The sequence below is a fragment of the Arachis duranensis genome, unplaced genomic scaffold (genome assembly GCF_000817695.3).
Source record: "Arachis duranensis cultivar V14167 unplaced genomic scaffold, aradu.V14167.gnm2.J7QH unplaced_Scaffold_165934, whole genome shotgun sequence".
In the NCBI taxonomy this organism is placed as follows: domain Eukaryota; kingdom Viridiplantae; phylum Streptophyta; class Magnoliopsida; order Fabales; family Fabaceae; genus Arachis; species Arachis duranensis.
In genome coordinates this window covers 3,693,362-3,707,799 of record NW_026264258.1, presented here as the reverse complement: position 1 = coordinate 3,707,799, position 14,438 = coordinate 3,693,362, and the positions used below count along the sequence as shown (strand labels likewise).

The 14,438-nt window shown below is 35.7% G+C and overlaps 2 protein-coding genes across 2 annotated transcripts in view; one reads left to right on the top strand and one right to left on the bottom strand.

Moving 5' to 3' along the window:
• Window positions 1–7,676: 7,676 nt before the first annotated feature.
• Window positions 7,677–8,096, bottom strand: LOC107478606 (protein MAIN-LIKE 1-like). Its single transcript, XM_016098741.1, has one exon. The coding sequence runs from the start codon at window positions 8,094–8,096 to the stop codon at window positions 7,677–7,679; it is 420 nt and encodes a 139-aa protein (XP_015954227.1).
• A 1,652-nt stretch (window positions 8,097–9,748) lies between these two features.
• LOC107477709 (probable galacturonosyltransferase 15) overlaps window positions 9,749–14,438 on the top strand; it is a 5,796-nt gene continuing 1,106 nt past the window's right edge. Inside the window, 6 exon segments of the mRNA XM_052256145.1 lie at window positions 9,749–10,201; window positions 10,614–10,657; window positions 13,008–13,151; window positions 13,635–14,186; window positions 14,339–14,436; window position 14,438. The exon segment at window position 14,438 is cut by the window's right edge and continues 198 nt beyond it. Of these exon segments, the coding sequence (XP_052112105.1) occupies window positions 9,961–10,201; window positions 10,614–10,657; window positions 13,008–13,151; window positions 13,635–14,186; window positions 14,339–14,436; window position 14,438 (1,080 nt within the window). The 5' untranslated portion in view covers window positions 9,749–9,960.

Sequence of the window (14,438 nt, the reverse complement as noted above, 5' to 3'; positions counted from 1 at the left end):
TGTTACTTTTTATGTATCGGTATCAATTAAGTTTTGAGGCTCATTAATTTAAATATGGAAAATATTGTGGTGTATTGTATGAAAATAGAGAACTTATGTGTATTACACATAGGTGGACGTGCCAAATGAAGGTACAGCATGCAAGGAGCGTGGTATCTACAACACGTGGGGGGCGTGATAGCTAGGTGGCATGGTGTGGTTGAGCCAATTAGGCAGCACGCAGGGAGCGTGCTGACGTGGCAGAAGTTGACTGGCTAGCAGGGGCAGCACGTGGGGGCGTGCTGAGTCAGCACGTGGGGGCGTGCTGAGTCAGCACGCGGAGGGCGTGCTGATGTGGCGAAGGCTGATTGGTCCAAGTATGCAACACGTGGGAGGTGTGCTAAGTCAGCACGCAGGGGCGTTCTGCCACGTGTTAAAACGTGATTGGGTGAGGCAGGCAGCACGTGGGGGGCGTGTTAAGTGCACCCCTCTGTATAAGGCAAAGCTCGATAGTATTTTGCATACAGAGTAAGATTTGAGTGTGTTGTGAGTATTCTTTCAGGCTGTTGTTAGTGTAATGGAGGGCACCGCAAATTTGGTGGTGTATCGTAACGGTGAGATAATACGTAATACTCATGAGGGAGTGAGGTTTGTGTCCCAGAATCCGTTTTCGTTTGTGGTTCCATGCACGATGAAATTAATGGAGCTGCAGAGCGGCCTCTGTCAAAGCATGGAGAATGGTACGTTAATGAGAGTGAGCAGAATTCTGTACCAAAATCCGGTTGTAGTTTTTGGTGGTCTAATACAGTTTGATACCATGCCGATCACGGATGAAGCGAGTATGCAGAATATGTTTCAAATTCACCGGTAGACTCATATGCGACACCCACAGATTGAGTTGTACATTGAGTTTGAAGCTGTAGAGGCAGTAGCGGTCCAAAATGATATAGATGTAAATTATGATAGAGTTACAGTGTACGAAGGAATGGATAGTGACAGCGAAGAGGACTTCGAAGCCACTTATGAAACCGGCAATAAAGATGAAGATGGTGATGTGCGAGTTGAGGCAGCAGCAGAGAATGTAGTGGTTCATCCCTCGAGCAGTCAACCGATGGGCGTTCCACCCTTTATGCGTGAGTTGGATCTCGACGCCATGCATGCCCCCGAGTTTCCGGAATATGCAAACATAGGTACGTGTTGACTAAATAATAAGTTTTTGTTAGTTTATACTTTGGATTGATCAATAAACAATGATTTCAGCTTTCTGTAGGAATTGCTTATCCTGAGGACAGAGAGTTCCGGATTGGAATGGAATACAGTTCTAGAAAGTCGGTCGTCACAGCAATTAGAAGTTTCACTATATCTAGAGGAGTTGACTATGATGTGTATGAGTCTGAGCCACAGACATTCTATGCAAAATGCAAGATGTACGGGTGTGGATGTGACTGGCTTATCCGAGCTAGCTTGATACGGAAAAAAGGTTATTGGGAGATACGCAGATACAACGGTAGGCACACGTGCACGATCGGAACGATCTCACAAGATCATTCCAAGTTGGACTCGGATATAATTGCTGAGGCTATAAGGCCATTGGTCGAGACGGACCCGTCCATCAAGGTGAAATCTATAATTGCGGAAGTCCAGTCAAGGTTCAACTATACCATCAGTTACCAAAAGGCTTGGTTGGCAAAACAGAAGTCCGTAGCCAAAGTTTTCGGTGGTTGGGAGGATTCTTACAAAGCCTTGCCATGGTGGCTCTCGGTCATGGTGCAGAAGATGTCTGGCTCAGTTGTCCAAATAGAAATACGACCACTGTACAACAGAAATGAGGAGGCGCAAGGTGTAAAAATACTTCATCGTATATTCTGGAGTTTCAATCCATGTATTAGGGCTTTCAGGCATTACAAGCCTCTGGTTTAGGTTGACGGCACACACCTATACGGAAAATACAAAGGTACACTTCTAGTCGCTGTTGCACAAGATGGGAACCAGAACATTGTGCCTATCGCCTTTGCCTTGGTGGAAGGGGAGACAGCTGATGCGTGGCACTTCTTTCTCAGGAATATGCGAATGTATGTTGTTAGAAAAGATGGTGTGGGTATGATCTTAGACTGACATGAGTCAATATAGGCAGCAGTAAATCGTTCTGGTGGTGACTGGCAACCTCCAAGAGCATGGTGGATGTTTTATATAAGACACATCGACAGTAACTTCTTAAGGGCATTCAAAGTCCCTCACTTGCAAAAGCTTGTTGTCAACATAGGGTATTCAAGAACGGTGGAGGAGTACAATATCAACTATAAGAGGTTGGAAGAGCGAGGCGAGGCATATGCTAGGTGGTGCGATACCATTGGACTCAGACATTGGGTATTGGCATTCGACGAGGGACATCGATGGGGCCATATGACAACGAACCTTGTCAAGTACATTAACTCAGTGTTGAAGGGTGCCCGTAATCTACCTGTGTTGGCACTAGTCCGAGCAACATATTATAGGTTAAATGAACTTTTTACGCGGAAGAATGCTGAGACTCACGAACGCAAGCGTGCTGTATATACGTACTCCGCATTTGCGCAACAGCGGATAGAAGCAAGTATGCAATAGGCTGAGAATATAGTTGTGTACCGCTTTGATAGACGAAATGAGGTATTTCAGGTGCGCGAAATGACTACTGGAAAGGTGTTAGTTGTTGATCTTGCACGACGGACATGTGACTGTGGGCACTTTCCGGTTGAATGAATACCATGTCGCCATGTTATTGCTTGCTGTGCTAACCAGCGTCTCGATTGGCAGTTGTATGTGCATGAAGTATACAAGATGACGGAGGTTCGTAAGGTATATAGATTTGAGTTCACACCGTTAGGTGATCCCGAGACATGGCCTGCTTATGAGGGACCCACTTTGGTACGCTAATCCCGTGCTGAGGCGAACGTCTAAAGGCAAGCCCAAACTAACCCGATACTTGAATGAAATGGACTCACGCGACATGCGTAGTCCTCGGATATGCCGTCTCTGTGGTGCTCAGGGTCATAGTCGGAGTAGGTGTCCTCAGCGTGCTAGACCGAGTGGTGCTGGTTCGTAGTTTAATATTGTCATGTTTGTATTTTTTAATTTGTATTTTGTTGGTTGATGCTTTTGAAATTAGACGTGTTTGTATTTTTCAATTGAAGTCTATCCATTGATATTTTAATGATCGCTTAATATTGTCATTAACTGATTACATAAGTTAATAAAACAAACATTAAACACGATTTACATAAGTTAACAAGACAAACATTAAACACGATTTGCATTAAGTTAATTCTGAAAATAAGATAAAAAAAACCTAAACCGAAGCTCACTTCTTTCCAACGAACCAGTGCAGTCCCTTACGCATAATGCCCGGACCTAATCGCGATGGAGTATACCTATCAGGTGGATTTCGCTCCGTCCGTAGGTCATATGGGTGACCTCGAACTGAGTCATCCACCCCCGGAGCTCCCGAACCGCCTGCCTCTGTAGGAGCGGCTGATCCACCTGCATCTGTCGGAGCGGCCGACCCGTCTGCCTCTGCTGGAGTGGATAGACCGGGGTTGAACGTGTCAACAACTGCGTATGCCCGCTGACGTTGGATAAAACCACTTTCACATGACGCACTCTCTGACGTGTTGTCGGAAGTACGACCCCGCAAACTAGGGGTGTTCAAAACCGATCCAAACCAAACAAAACCGAACAACCGAGCCAAAAAAAACCGAATAAACCGAAAACCGAAAAACCGAAAAAATAAATTTTTGCTATTTTTTTACGGTTCGGTTCGGTTTTCAATTTTGTTAGTGAAAACCCTAACCAAACCGAACCAAACCGGTTTATTTAAAAACCCTAATATAAATAAGGGGTCTGGACTTTTATCATTGGGTCAGGATAGGAACAGTTATGTTATTTAAATTATAGTTCTTTGGCACTGAAAACAAGGTTATTGTTCATAAAAAACTCTTTTAAACTGAAAAAATTAATAAAATTACACTTATATGTTGATTTAAAAGTAATTTAATTTTTTTATTTTATCAAATTTTTCACTTTAAATATTTCTAATCTCCTTTGAAAAAAGGGACAGTATTATTCGGTTGTTAGTAATATAAATTGTCCCGTATGTTGCATTTCTTTTTATGCTACGGGCTTATTCAATAGGGTTTTAACTGATTCTTTTTAGTAAGGCAAACTTGTCCAAATAAAAAAAAAAACGTATTTGAAGAATTAAAGTCCAAAAATCGTATTTGAGAAAATAATAAAATTTTTAATTTTATTTTAGAAAAAAAACTTTCTTTTTCTACTTTCCAAATACTTTTAAAATTGATCAAACATTTGAAACTAAAATTATAAACTACTTGCATTAATTACCAATAAGTTTGAATCGGAAACAGAGTATTTTACAGAAAAAAATATATTCAAGGATGCAAAAACTAAGTTATTAAAGAAGAATATGAGCTAGGTGATAATTGTGAATTGAAGTGAGAAGCATCAGAAGGAACACATGCATTATTGGTATCTTAGGAAAGTTCACTTTAGAACCTTTACTTATTACCAAAATACTTGGTCGATCACCAATCCATCATTATCAATCATGTATTGCAAAAGTTGTTCATTCAATAACACTATAGATCGAAAATATGTCTTTACCTTTAAGCATGGCATATCACTAACTGATGATTTTGTTTTTTCTGGTTTATGTTACAAGAATCCAGCAATTGGTCCAATAAAGATTAAAGAAAAGGAAGTAGACATGACAAGACAAAACAAGGAAGGAATCTCCAAAATCTCTGGTTAGTACATACGCGTTGTTAGTTTTTTGTTTTCTCTTTTGGGAAATTGCATTGTGTAGTGTTTACTACTTATTGTTTATTATTATTATTTTGTTTACATGAGAGGATACATCAAAGTTGCATAACATGTGCCTTCAATATTTAGAGGCTATGCAAGAAAGAGCTTAAACACCATACACCCAAAGGTGAGGTTGATGGCATAAAGGTAAAGGGGATTCTAAACCTACCAATATCAAGGGACAACTCGTTTAATCAAATTCAATTAGTGTCGCTATGTATTTTCCTTTCCCTTTTTTCTAAATCTCCTTTAACGATAAAATTAGTTTTTTTTTTGTGATATTTACTAGTCCAACAACTCAAAGACTAATTATTGAAAATCTAAATTTCATTCAAGAATTTATCGTTGGTCAATGAATTGATGCATATACAAAGTTAGATTTAATCCGTCAACATTTACTTAAGCACACAAATAAATTAACTACTCAATTTAAATTAGTTCTGTAAAATTAGTGTTTAACCTTGTGATTATGGATAGCAAATAAACTTTAGTCAATTGGATGGATCCATTTAGCCAACCAAAAAAGATAGATTTAGATATTAATTTTATGTTGTTTAGAATAGTTTTTAATTACGAGTTATTGAATTTTGTAAAAAAATCACTTTATTTTTTTGCAATTCATCTAATTTTTTTAGTTTCGATTTAGGTTAAACTAAAAAAATCAATTTAATTCCTAAAAAAAAGCTCAATTTTTATTTTATAAATTTTATTTTAAGTTTTTATTTCGTTGCGAAATGAGAGTGTACTTTTGGAACTACATATTTAAATAGGATGGACTAATCCATTTGGCAGTATTTGGATAGTGTCTTTAAGACATAAATACATAGACACAAATACACAGTAAGACATAGACACATAATACACAATTTTTTTTGCTATGTTTGGTAATGATGTACAAGACATATTGATCTCAATCAAATATCATATTTACTCCTATCACTGCAACACTACTACCAACATTGCTTTCTACCATCACTGCCATTAATTTTGCAGCCTCAATCTAAAGAACTATGAAATATCATTAAATGAAAGATGAGGATTAACCTATCAATCCACTGTTAGGATTTGGTTGAATTAGTCCCACATTGCTTAGGATAGCAAATGGAGTGGGTGGCCTAGGCTATAAATATGAGGCTAAGTTCTCCATTTGTTTTTGCACCAGTCGGAAACACTTTAAGCTTGTATCTGATTTTTCTTTTCCTCTGTACTCTTTGATTAGAGAGTGTTGTGAGGTGTAGTTAGATATTTGCTTTGAGAGAGTGTGGGTGTACTGGGGTGCCGGTGTTAGAGAGAAAGAAGTCTATGTGTTGTAACAATTTTCACATAGTGATATTCTCTGGTTGTCATTTGACAACGGCCGTGGTTTTTTCTCCGGTAATTGGAGTTTCCACGTTAAATTCTTGTGTTGTGATTGTGTCTATTTTATTTTTCTGTCAAAGGTGTTTTTCTCAAGGGGGAATGGTGTCTTATTCCCAACAAGTGGTATCAGAGCTTCGGTTCGGTGGGATTTATTCTTAGTATGCTCTGTGGTTGCAGCCTAGTCTGACCTTCCACATCAAAAAAGAATTTTGTTCTGTGGCTTGAGGTTGAGCTTTGGTTGCTGTTGTTGTTGCTAGAAGGCAGTGTGACACTATGAGAGTGCAGTTTGGAAAGGTTCTGGCTAAGGAAAGACTTGGTATTTAAGTGTGTCCATTGTGACCCACCTCTCTTTCTTGGGGACCCTTCCTAGTGCACGGTCTACAGTTAAGTTATACTATTCCAGTATACGGTTACAACAATGTCAGGATATTCAAGTGCTGTGAAGCTTGAAATAGAGAAATTTGATGGAAGAATCAATTTTGGCTTGTGGCAAATACAAGTCAAGGATGTGTTGATACAATCAGATTTGCACAAGGCGTTGAAGGAGAAGATCTCTGGTTGCTCTCTCTATGAGAGAAGATGATGTTCTCTAGAAGACAAGAAGTATCCTCATGGTATTACCGCACTGCCATGGATAAGGATAAATTGTGGCAATCGGGTCCACAATTGCACACGGGCATTGGTTGGCATTGAGATGCAAGGTGTGTGGCGGAGTTAGGTCGATGGCTGAAGAACTTCCAAGAAAAGCCAATTTGGAAGTTGCACCATGAATTTTCAGCAAGGTTTCGATCTGTACCAAGTCGAAATGCTTGGAGTGGTCTAATTCCAAGTGAGTATACTTTCATGGTGGAGTATGATAGTTCTCTGAACTATGATTGTCGGTATAGACAATGACAGCAAAGAATTGTCGGTGTTGACAATGGAAGCTGAAGATGTGTGACTATTTCAATCAAGATGGAGATTGTTAGGATTTGGTTGAATTAGTCCCACATTGCTTAGAATAGCAAATGGAGTGGGTGGTCTAGGCTATAAATATGAGGCTAAGTTCTCCATATTTTTTGCACCAGTCAGAAACACTTTAAGCTTGTATCTGACTTTTTTTTTCTTTATACTCTTTGATTAGAGAGTGTTGTGAGGTGTATTTAGATATTTGCTTTGAGAGAGTGTGGGTGTGCTGGGGTGCCGGTGTTAGAGAGAAAGAAGTCTATGTGTTGTAACAATTTTCACATAGTGATATTCTCTGGTTGTCATTTGACAACAGCCGTGATTTTTTCTCCGGTAATTGGAGTTTCCACGTTAAATTCTTGTGTTATGATCGTGTCTATTTTATTTCTCTTTCAAAGGTGTTTTTCTCAAGGGGGAATGGTGTCTTATTCCCAACACAAACAAACAACAAATTTAGAGGACCATCCATCTCCTTTGTATCATATCGTGATGCACGGCATAGTGCTCTGTAAAGATGTGCCAGACATGCTGACCCCCTAACTATAAGTACGGATCCGCTCGAAATCGCAAAGCAATGGTAGATATTTCGCATGGGCATATGCGGTCGACTTGTCCGTGAATAGAGTCGACCCTAACAAACAGAAGATATGACATCTGACGTATCGCCTGATGGACTCCTCAGTGTCCAACAGCTCTGCGTCTCTAATACGTCGAACCCAACCCAGCTTTATATAGGACTTCGCATTATGACTGACTGATGGCTCACGACCGAATATCGCTATGCCCTGACTTTGAACGAAGTCGCTACTACTATCTGTCCATCCACTGACAGGCTCTCCATCAATGGGTAGGCCGAATATATGAGCGACATCCTCTAATGTCACTGTAACCTCACCGATCGACAATACAAAGGTGTGGGTTTCAGGCCTCCACCTTTCAACCAGGGCAGCTAACATGGGTGAAATCCTCTTATGACTCCAATTCTAGAGACGTGGTAGAATCCCGTGGTGCGTAAGTAGTTCTCTACCATCGAATTTCACGTTTGTAGTAGATCCAGTTTACGCACCAACAAATTCCTGTTAGGCTGCATCAACAAAGATATACGTTACATTAATTAAATAATAATCCTTATAAATATTTTAATAAACATTCACATATTTATTTTAATATCTTATTTATTAAAATATTTAAAAATTACATATTATTATTATTATTATTATTAACGTTTATTTCATAAAAATTATTATTATATTATTAAAATCTTTATAAAATATAGAAAATAATATTCTCATTACAAAATACATATACATTAAAAAATATAAATACATAAAAAATAAATTTTAAATACAGAAAAAAATTAAAATTTGCCAACTTACATAAATAGAATGATCCAAATAATTGATAATATGTTCTTCGAGTGCCATATAATTACGTACCATTTTTTTTAAATTCCTAAAACTAAAAATTTTTTTCATTGGTATAAACTTTAAATTCACTACTACTAACTACTACTCACTACACTCTTCTCCCCCTAAACCTATAACAACCCACACTTCTTTCTTTCTTTCTAATTTCTTTGCTTCAGTATGCTACTAACTACTATTTCTCTCTTGTTATTTCCCTTACAATAAACGAAGACTCATGCATATATATAGAAGAAGGAGAGAGCTCGCTGGTTCCGGAAGAGGGGGGTTGTCCCCTGCATGTAGGCAGCCTGCAGAACGCCCTCCACATGGTGCAGCAGCAGCATTGGAACTCGAGGGAATCTCTGATGCGCTTCACGATTCTCCAGGCACCACGCCCCCTGCGTGGTGAGTCAGCACGCCCTTGGCGTGGTGGAGGAGTGTCGCCACGTCACAGTCAGCATGCCCCCGACGTGTTGACCGTGAATTCCATACTCCGGCAATATTTTTCATTGACCAATATCTGGCCAAAGAGTGCTAAGGGGCCAGCATTTTTGCTAAATTCTGGTCAGCACTTAACTATCAAAGGAAAATTAAATAATTCTCCACCATTAGATGCAATCTCACACCATTAAAAAATCATTGATGGCTAATTGATGGTTAAAAACCTCAAAATTTGCTGACCTCCCTAGACTTTCTCTATCCGGCCAATACACCATCCCTGCATCCATAAAAAAAATAATTTCTGAAGTTTTGACCAATCATAATTCATAACACAGGTGAAATTTACCAATTTACCATTTGGAGTTTGGGACCCAATTCTAGTAAAATTTATTAGATATTTCTGATTTTTATAACCTGCAACATATATTAATATTATCTCACAATTATTTTGCCAACTATTTGTAACTTTGAGACCGTAGAGTATTTAATTTTTCATTGTTGTTTAAAAAATAAATTTAATAAACTAATAATCAATACAAATTAATAGACAAGTAAAAGGCAAAAAACTTAAAAAATATTAACCAATTATTTATTGAAAAATAAAACTATAATATTTTCAAATAATTTCTTTTACCGTCTATTTTGTAAGAGCCACACTTTTTGGAATAACATTTGGCTGGTTTACTTTAAAAAACAGAAAGAATAAACTGAATTTCATTTTATTTTATATTTTATAAAAAATGGAAAGAAAAAATTAGAACCCGTGACTAGTCTACTATGAATCTATGATCACTTTTTCTTCTATTACAAATGCATCTCTCTCTCACACACACTGAACTGAACCACTGAAGAAGTAAAAGTGACTCGGTGAGTGACTCACTGAGTTAGTGAAGCTAATGTAGCTTTAGATCTCGAAGCAACGAACGATGAGGAGCTGAAATTGATTCCAATGGAACATTCCAGAAACAGATAGATGAAGTTCTCTATATCTGCCAAGGGAATAAAGAGACTCACGATATCGAGCGGCGCCGGTGCCGGTGGCGGCGCGGCAGAAGATGTATCGCTGAAGATTCCGTCGAAGCCAGCCTCCGGTCGCCGGATTACTGCACGGACGGCGATTCCGGCGGCGCTGGTGCTCGGAACATTGTTGCCGTTTTTGTTTGTCAGAATCGCAATCTTTGTTCTCGAATCAGCTTCGGTTCGCTCTTCTTTCGGTGAATAATTTTTCCTTTTTCTTTATCTTTTTTTTCACACTTTCTATTTTTGTATTTTTTTTTTACTTTCTGTTTTTATAAGTTTCAGGTTCTTGGATTTTAGATTTTTTTTTATTATTTATGTATTTTTTATTTAATAGTTATTATGGTAGTTTTTCAATAATTTTTAATAATTTAGTTACGTGGAGAAGAAGTAAATTAATCACTTTTCAAGTATGGAGAAAGTAAATTACCAAATGAGTCTAACTAATATTTATTGTGAATTTATTAAAATAAAAAATTTAAAAATTTTCTATTAATTTAATACGTATAATGAAAACTAATATTAGCTAAACCTTTGTAAAAAAGTGAAAGAAACTTTCTATATTTTAAAAGATTGAATAGAGTTTTTGACGTAAATGGATTTTTGCAGACTGTGGAGGATGGAGGTTCTTCAGTGGAGCTGACAGGTCATTGGTAAGCGCTTCGTTTACCATATTCTTCTTCTTTTGTTACTAGCTTAAAAGTTTTTAAGTTCAGAAGATTAGAAGAAACGGCAACATTAAACCCAGGTTCATAGTCAAATTACTCGTTAAAGGTGTAGGCGTTCTCTAAATTCATCTCTTAAAAAATTTTATAAATCAAATTAATTTTTGAAAAATTATAAACTAATCATATTTGTCATATTTGTCTTTATGTAACTCCAGCAACAATTTTCGTGTGAACGACTTATGTAAAATATTAATTAATAGCATATATGATATTTAATATGTTTAATTAGATATTAATCAAATATATTTATGAAAATCTATTTATTTAGTTGCTAGATTATATTGGAAATAAAGTTTGTGTAATTGAAAATAATGATTAAATTAATAAATTTTCATAAACATATTTAGTTAATCTTCAATTAGATATGTTAGGTATTATGTATGCTGTCAATTAACGTTTTACAACATTAATTTTTAACGAAAATTATTAATGGAATAACTAAAAGATAAATATGATTAAATTTTAATTTTTGATAGACTAATTTGATTAAAAAAAAAATTTAAAGACAAATTTAAAAAATGTGTTACTTTTTAAGGATTAATTTGATTATTAACTCTTTAAATTCCTAAAGAATTTGTAATACAAAAGATGTTCATTTTTTTTTTATCTTATTATATGTAAAGAAAATTATATAAATTGAATATAAATATATATAGTTGAAATATCATTGTGAATTTCATTCTTCCTATATGTGATTGATTTACAATCAATCATAATATGTGATATAACTTAGAAATCATAAAATAGTTTTACACCCTGTAAATTTTTTAGAACTAAAATCTAATTAAATTAGTTGCTATCGCTTAAATCAAAATAGTTATATTTATCTTCTGTATTTATTATCTGAAACAAATAACTTTTATTTACGTGACAAAACTACTGAATTTTAGAATAAAATAATTTGCACCAATAATTTATATACATTTCGTTCATTAGTTAATATCAAGGCTAACATAACCCTTATTTTCGTTATGCTTATTCCATCTATTGGTAAACATTTACATTTGCTTTTTTTCTTATTAGAGATATAACTTGAAGTGATCTTATAAAATGATATCTGAATTTTTATGTTCTAAAAATTTAAATTTTGATCATTATTATTCTCAAAAACGAAAGAATTTCAACTTTGTAATATAAAAAAAAATAGAGGAACAAAAATAGGAGTGTTCATGGATCGGATTCGATTCGCATATCCGCGGTGTTTATCTGAATCTGATCCGAAAATTACGGATATAGATCCGATCCGCACACTAATAGGATGGATTGCGGATTTTATGGCAATATCCGCATATTCGTGTATCCGCAAAAATAAAGAAATAAATAAGTAAATATTCTTTTTATATTTTTTAACTAATAATTATCATACATATTGTATTATTTTAATTTATTATTTAAAAAATATGTTTAATATTATTTTAAAAATAAACATATTTAAAAGAATAGAAAAAATGAATTTTATTGATATTTTTTTAATAAAAATATGCTCTTAAAAATATTTTCGTGTTTTATGGATATATCGGATAAACGATCCGAGATCCGATGGATTTAGTATGGATCGAATCGAAATTTTGGTCATATCCGATCCGATTCGATTCAGCGATCACCCCTAAACAAAAATGCTACCTTGACTATTCATGTCACTAATTATGTCAATATCTCTTTCTTTTTAGTTTTTGATAAAGAGTTATCCACCAAAGAAGGGTAGTGTCTGTCTATCTGTCACCAACTTAGGCACAGTCCTCTCCATCATCACTTTTGAGTGGATAATGTCCATCATCCACTCTGTGAACTGTGATAGTTCTGTTCTTAGCTGTTCCTTGACTTGCCAGTGTCCTTCATCCATATGTTCTGCTTGTAAAATCTTTGCTTCATGTGGTTAAAGTCTCTGAAGATTCTAGTGTATGAATTACTAATGCATCAAATGAAACTGCACAAAAGAAAACTTACAAATTGGTACAGAAGAAAAAAACAATCCTTTAATCCATCATGTTTTAGCTTTTTTAATTTAAGTTATCATGCTTTCTGCTGCAGTGTCCTTCCACTCCTTTGATAAAGAAAAAAAAAATCTCTTTATAAATTAATATATATGAGACAAGATGTTCTCCACATTTAATTTCATCCAATGGTAAAGGACTACAGATATTATATCATATTAGATAAAGAAAAAGAAATACAGCTACACATCAAAATTTTATTTTGTGTACTCGTTAATGAAACTTAATTATCTTTGTTATGATTATCAATCACTTAACATTTGTTATGCATGTGCACGAAGAAACTAAGAGATGAGCTTACCAGAGCACTAATGGAGGCAAATGAGGGTAATGATGATATAGGAGCTGAGTCATTCAATGAACTTGTGAAAGAGTTTACCTCAAAACAAGACCTTAAGACTTTTGCTTTCAAGACCAAAGCCATGGTACATTTACTGTGTTTGCTTTTGATAGTTACCCTTTAATGTGAAATAAATTGCTTGGTTCAGTGTGGTGATTTCAGACTGAAAATCATGAGAAGCACCACAAGAGAGGAAACTGATTTGAATCTACATATGATTACTTAACAAGAACAGCTGAATTTCGTTATGGTGTACATTATGTCTCCACAGAGAGTTCATGTTATAAATCAGGAATGTGAGGAGTGAGGGAAGCTAGCATAACAAGAAAATAATGAGTTGAATTGAAACTTAATGAATTGATCAATCGTAGCACACAATTAATTATCAATGTTTTAATTTTTAAAGCAGCTATGATTTTATTAATTCTAAAATTAGCATTATGAGAATTTGGGTGATGATACATCATAATCAAAGTGTCCCTCCCTTTAAATAAGTTCTTGCATTACAGTCCATTTAAGTAAACTATCATAATCAAAATATGCATTTTTTTTTCTGGTTTACACTCAGTTGTTTCAGATGGAACGCAAAGCGCAGTACTGGCATCTTGCTTCACAGGGTATTCCCAAAAGTCTCCATTGTCTTAGTTTGAATTTAGTTGAAGAGTATGCTGTAAATGCCATTGCTCGCTCTCGTCTACCTTCTCCCGAATACGCGACTCGCCTCATCGATCCTAATTTTCGCCACCTGGTTCTCCTAACTGACAATGTCCTTGCTGCCTCTGTTGTTGTGGCCTCTGCAGTTCGAAATTCAGCCAACCCAGAAAAACTAGTCTTTCACATTGTTACTAACAAGGAAACTTATACTCCAATGCATGCTTGGTTTTCTACCAATTCAATTGAATCAGCAGTTGTGGAAGTAAGGGGATTGCACCAATATGATTGGTCTGCAGAAGTAAATGCTGGTATTAAAGATATGCTGGATATTAATCACTTAATTTGGAAGCATTATCATAGTAAAGAGAAAGACCTCAACCATAGTCAAGATCATAACAGATATTTGGACACTTTAAGGCCTAGCAGCCGTTCATTGATGAATCATCTCATCATTTACCTCCCTAAGGTAATTTGTTAATGATGGTCATTTTAATCTTTTGATACATTCATAAATAACAAAGTCTAAACAGTTGAACAACCATCACTAAGCAACTACTAATAACAAAGCCTCAATTCTTCATGATGATTGTTTCATCGTCTGATTTTCGACCACAACAGCTGTTTCCAGATCTCAAGAAGATAGTATTTCTGGATGATGATGTTGTAGTGCAACAAGACATATCTTCTTTGTGGGAACTAGATCTTAATGGTAAAGTCA

Bases quoted from the DNA above. Each gene is read 5' to 3' on its own strand.
- LOC107478606 (XM_016098741.1), bottom strand. From the start codon at position 8,096: ATGTTAGCTGCCCTGGTTGAAAGGTGGAGGCCTGAAACCCACACCTTT.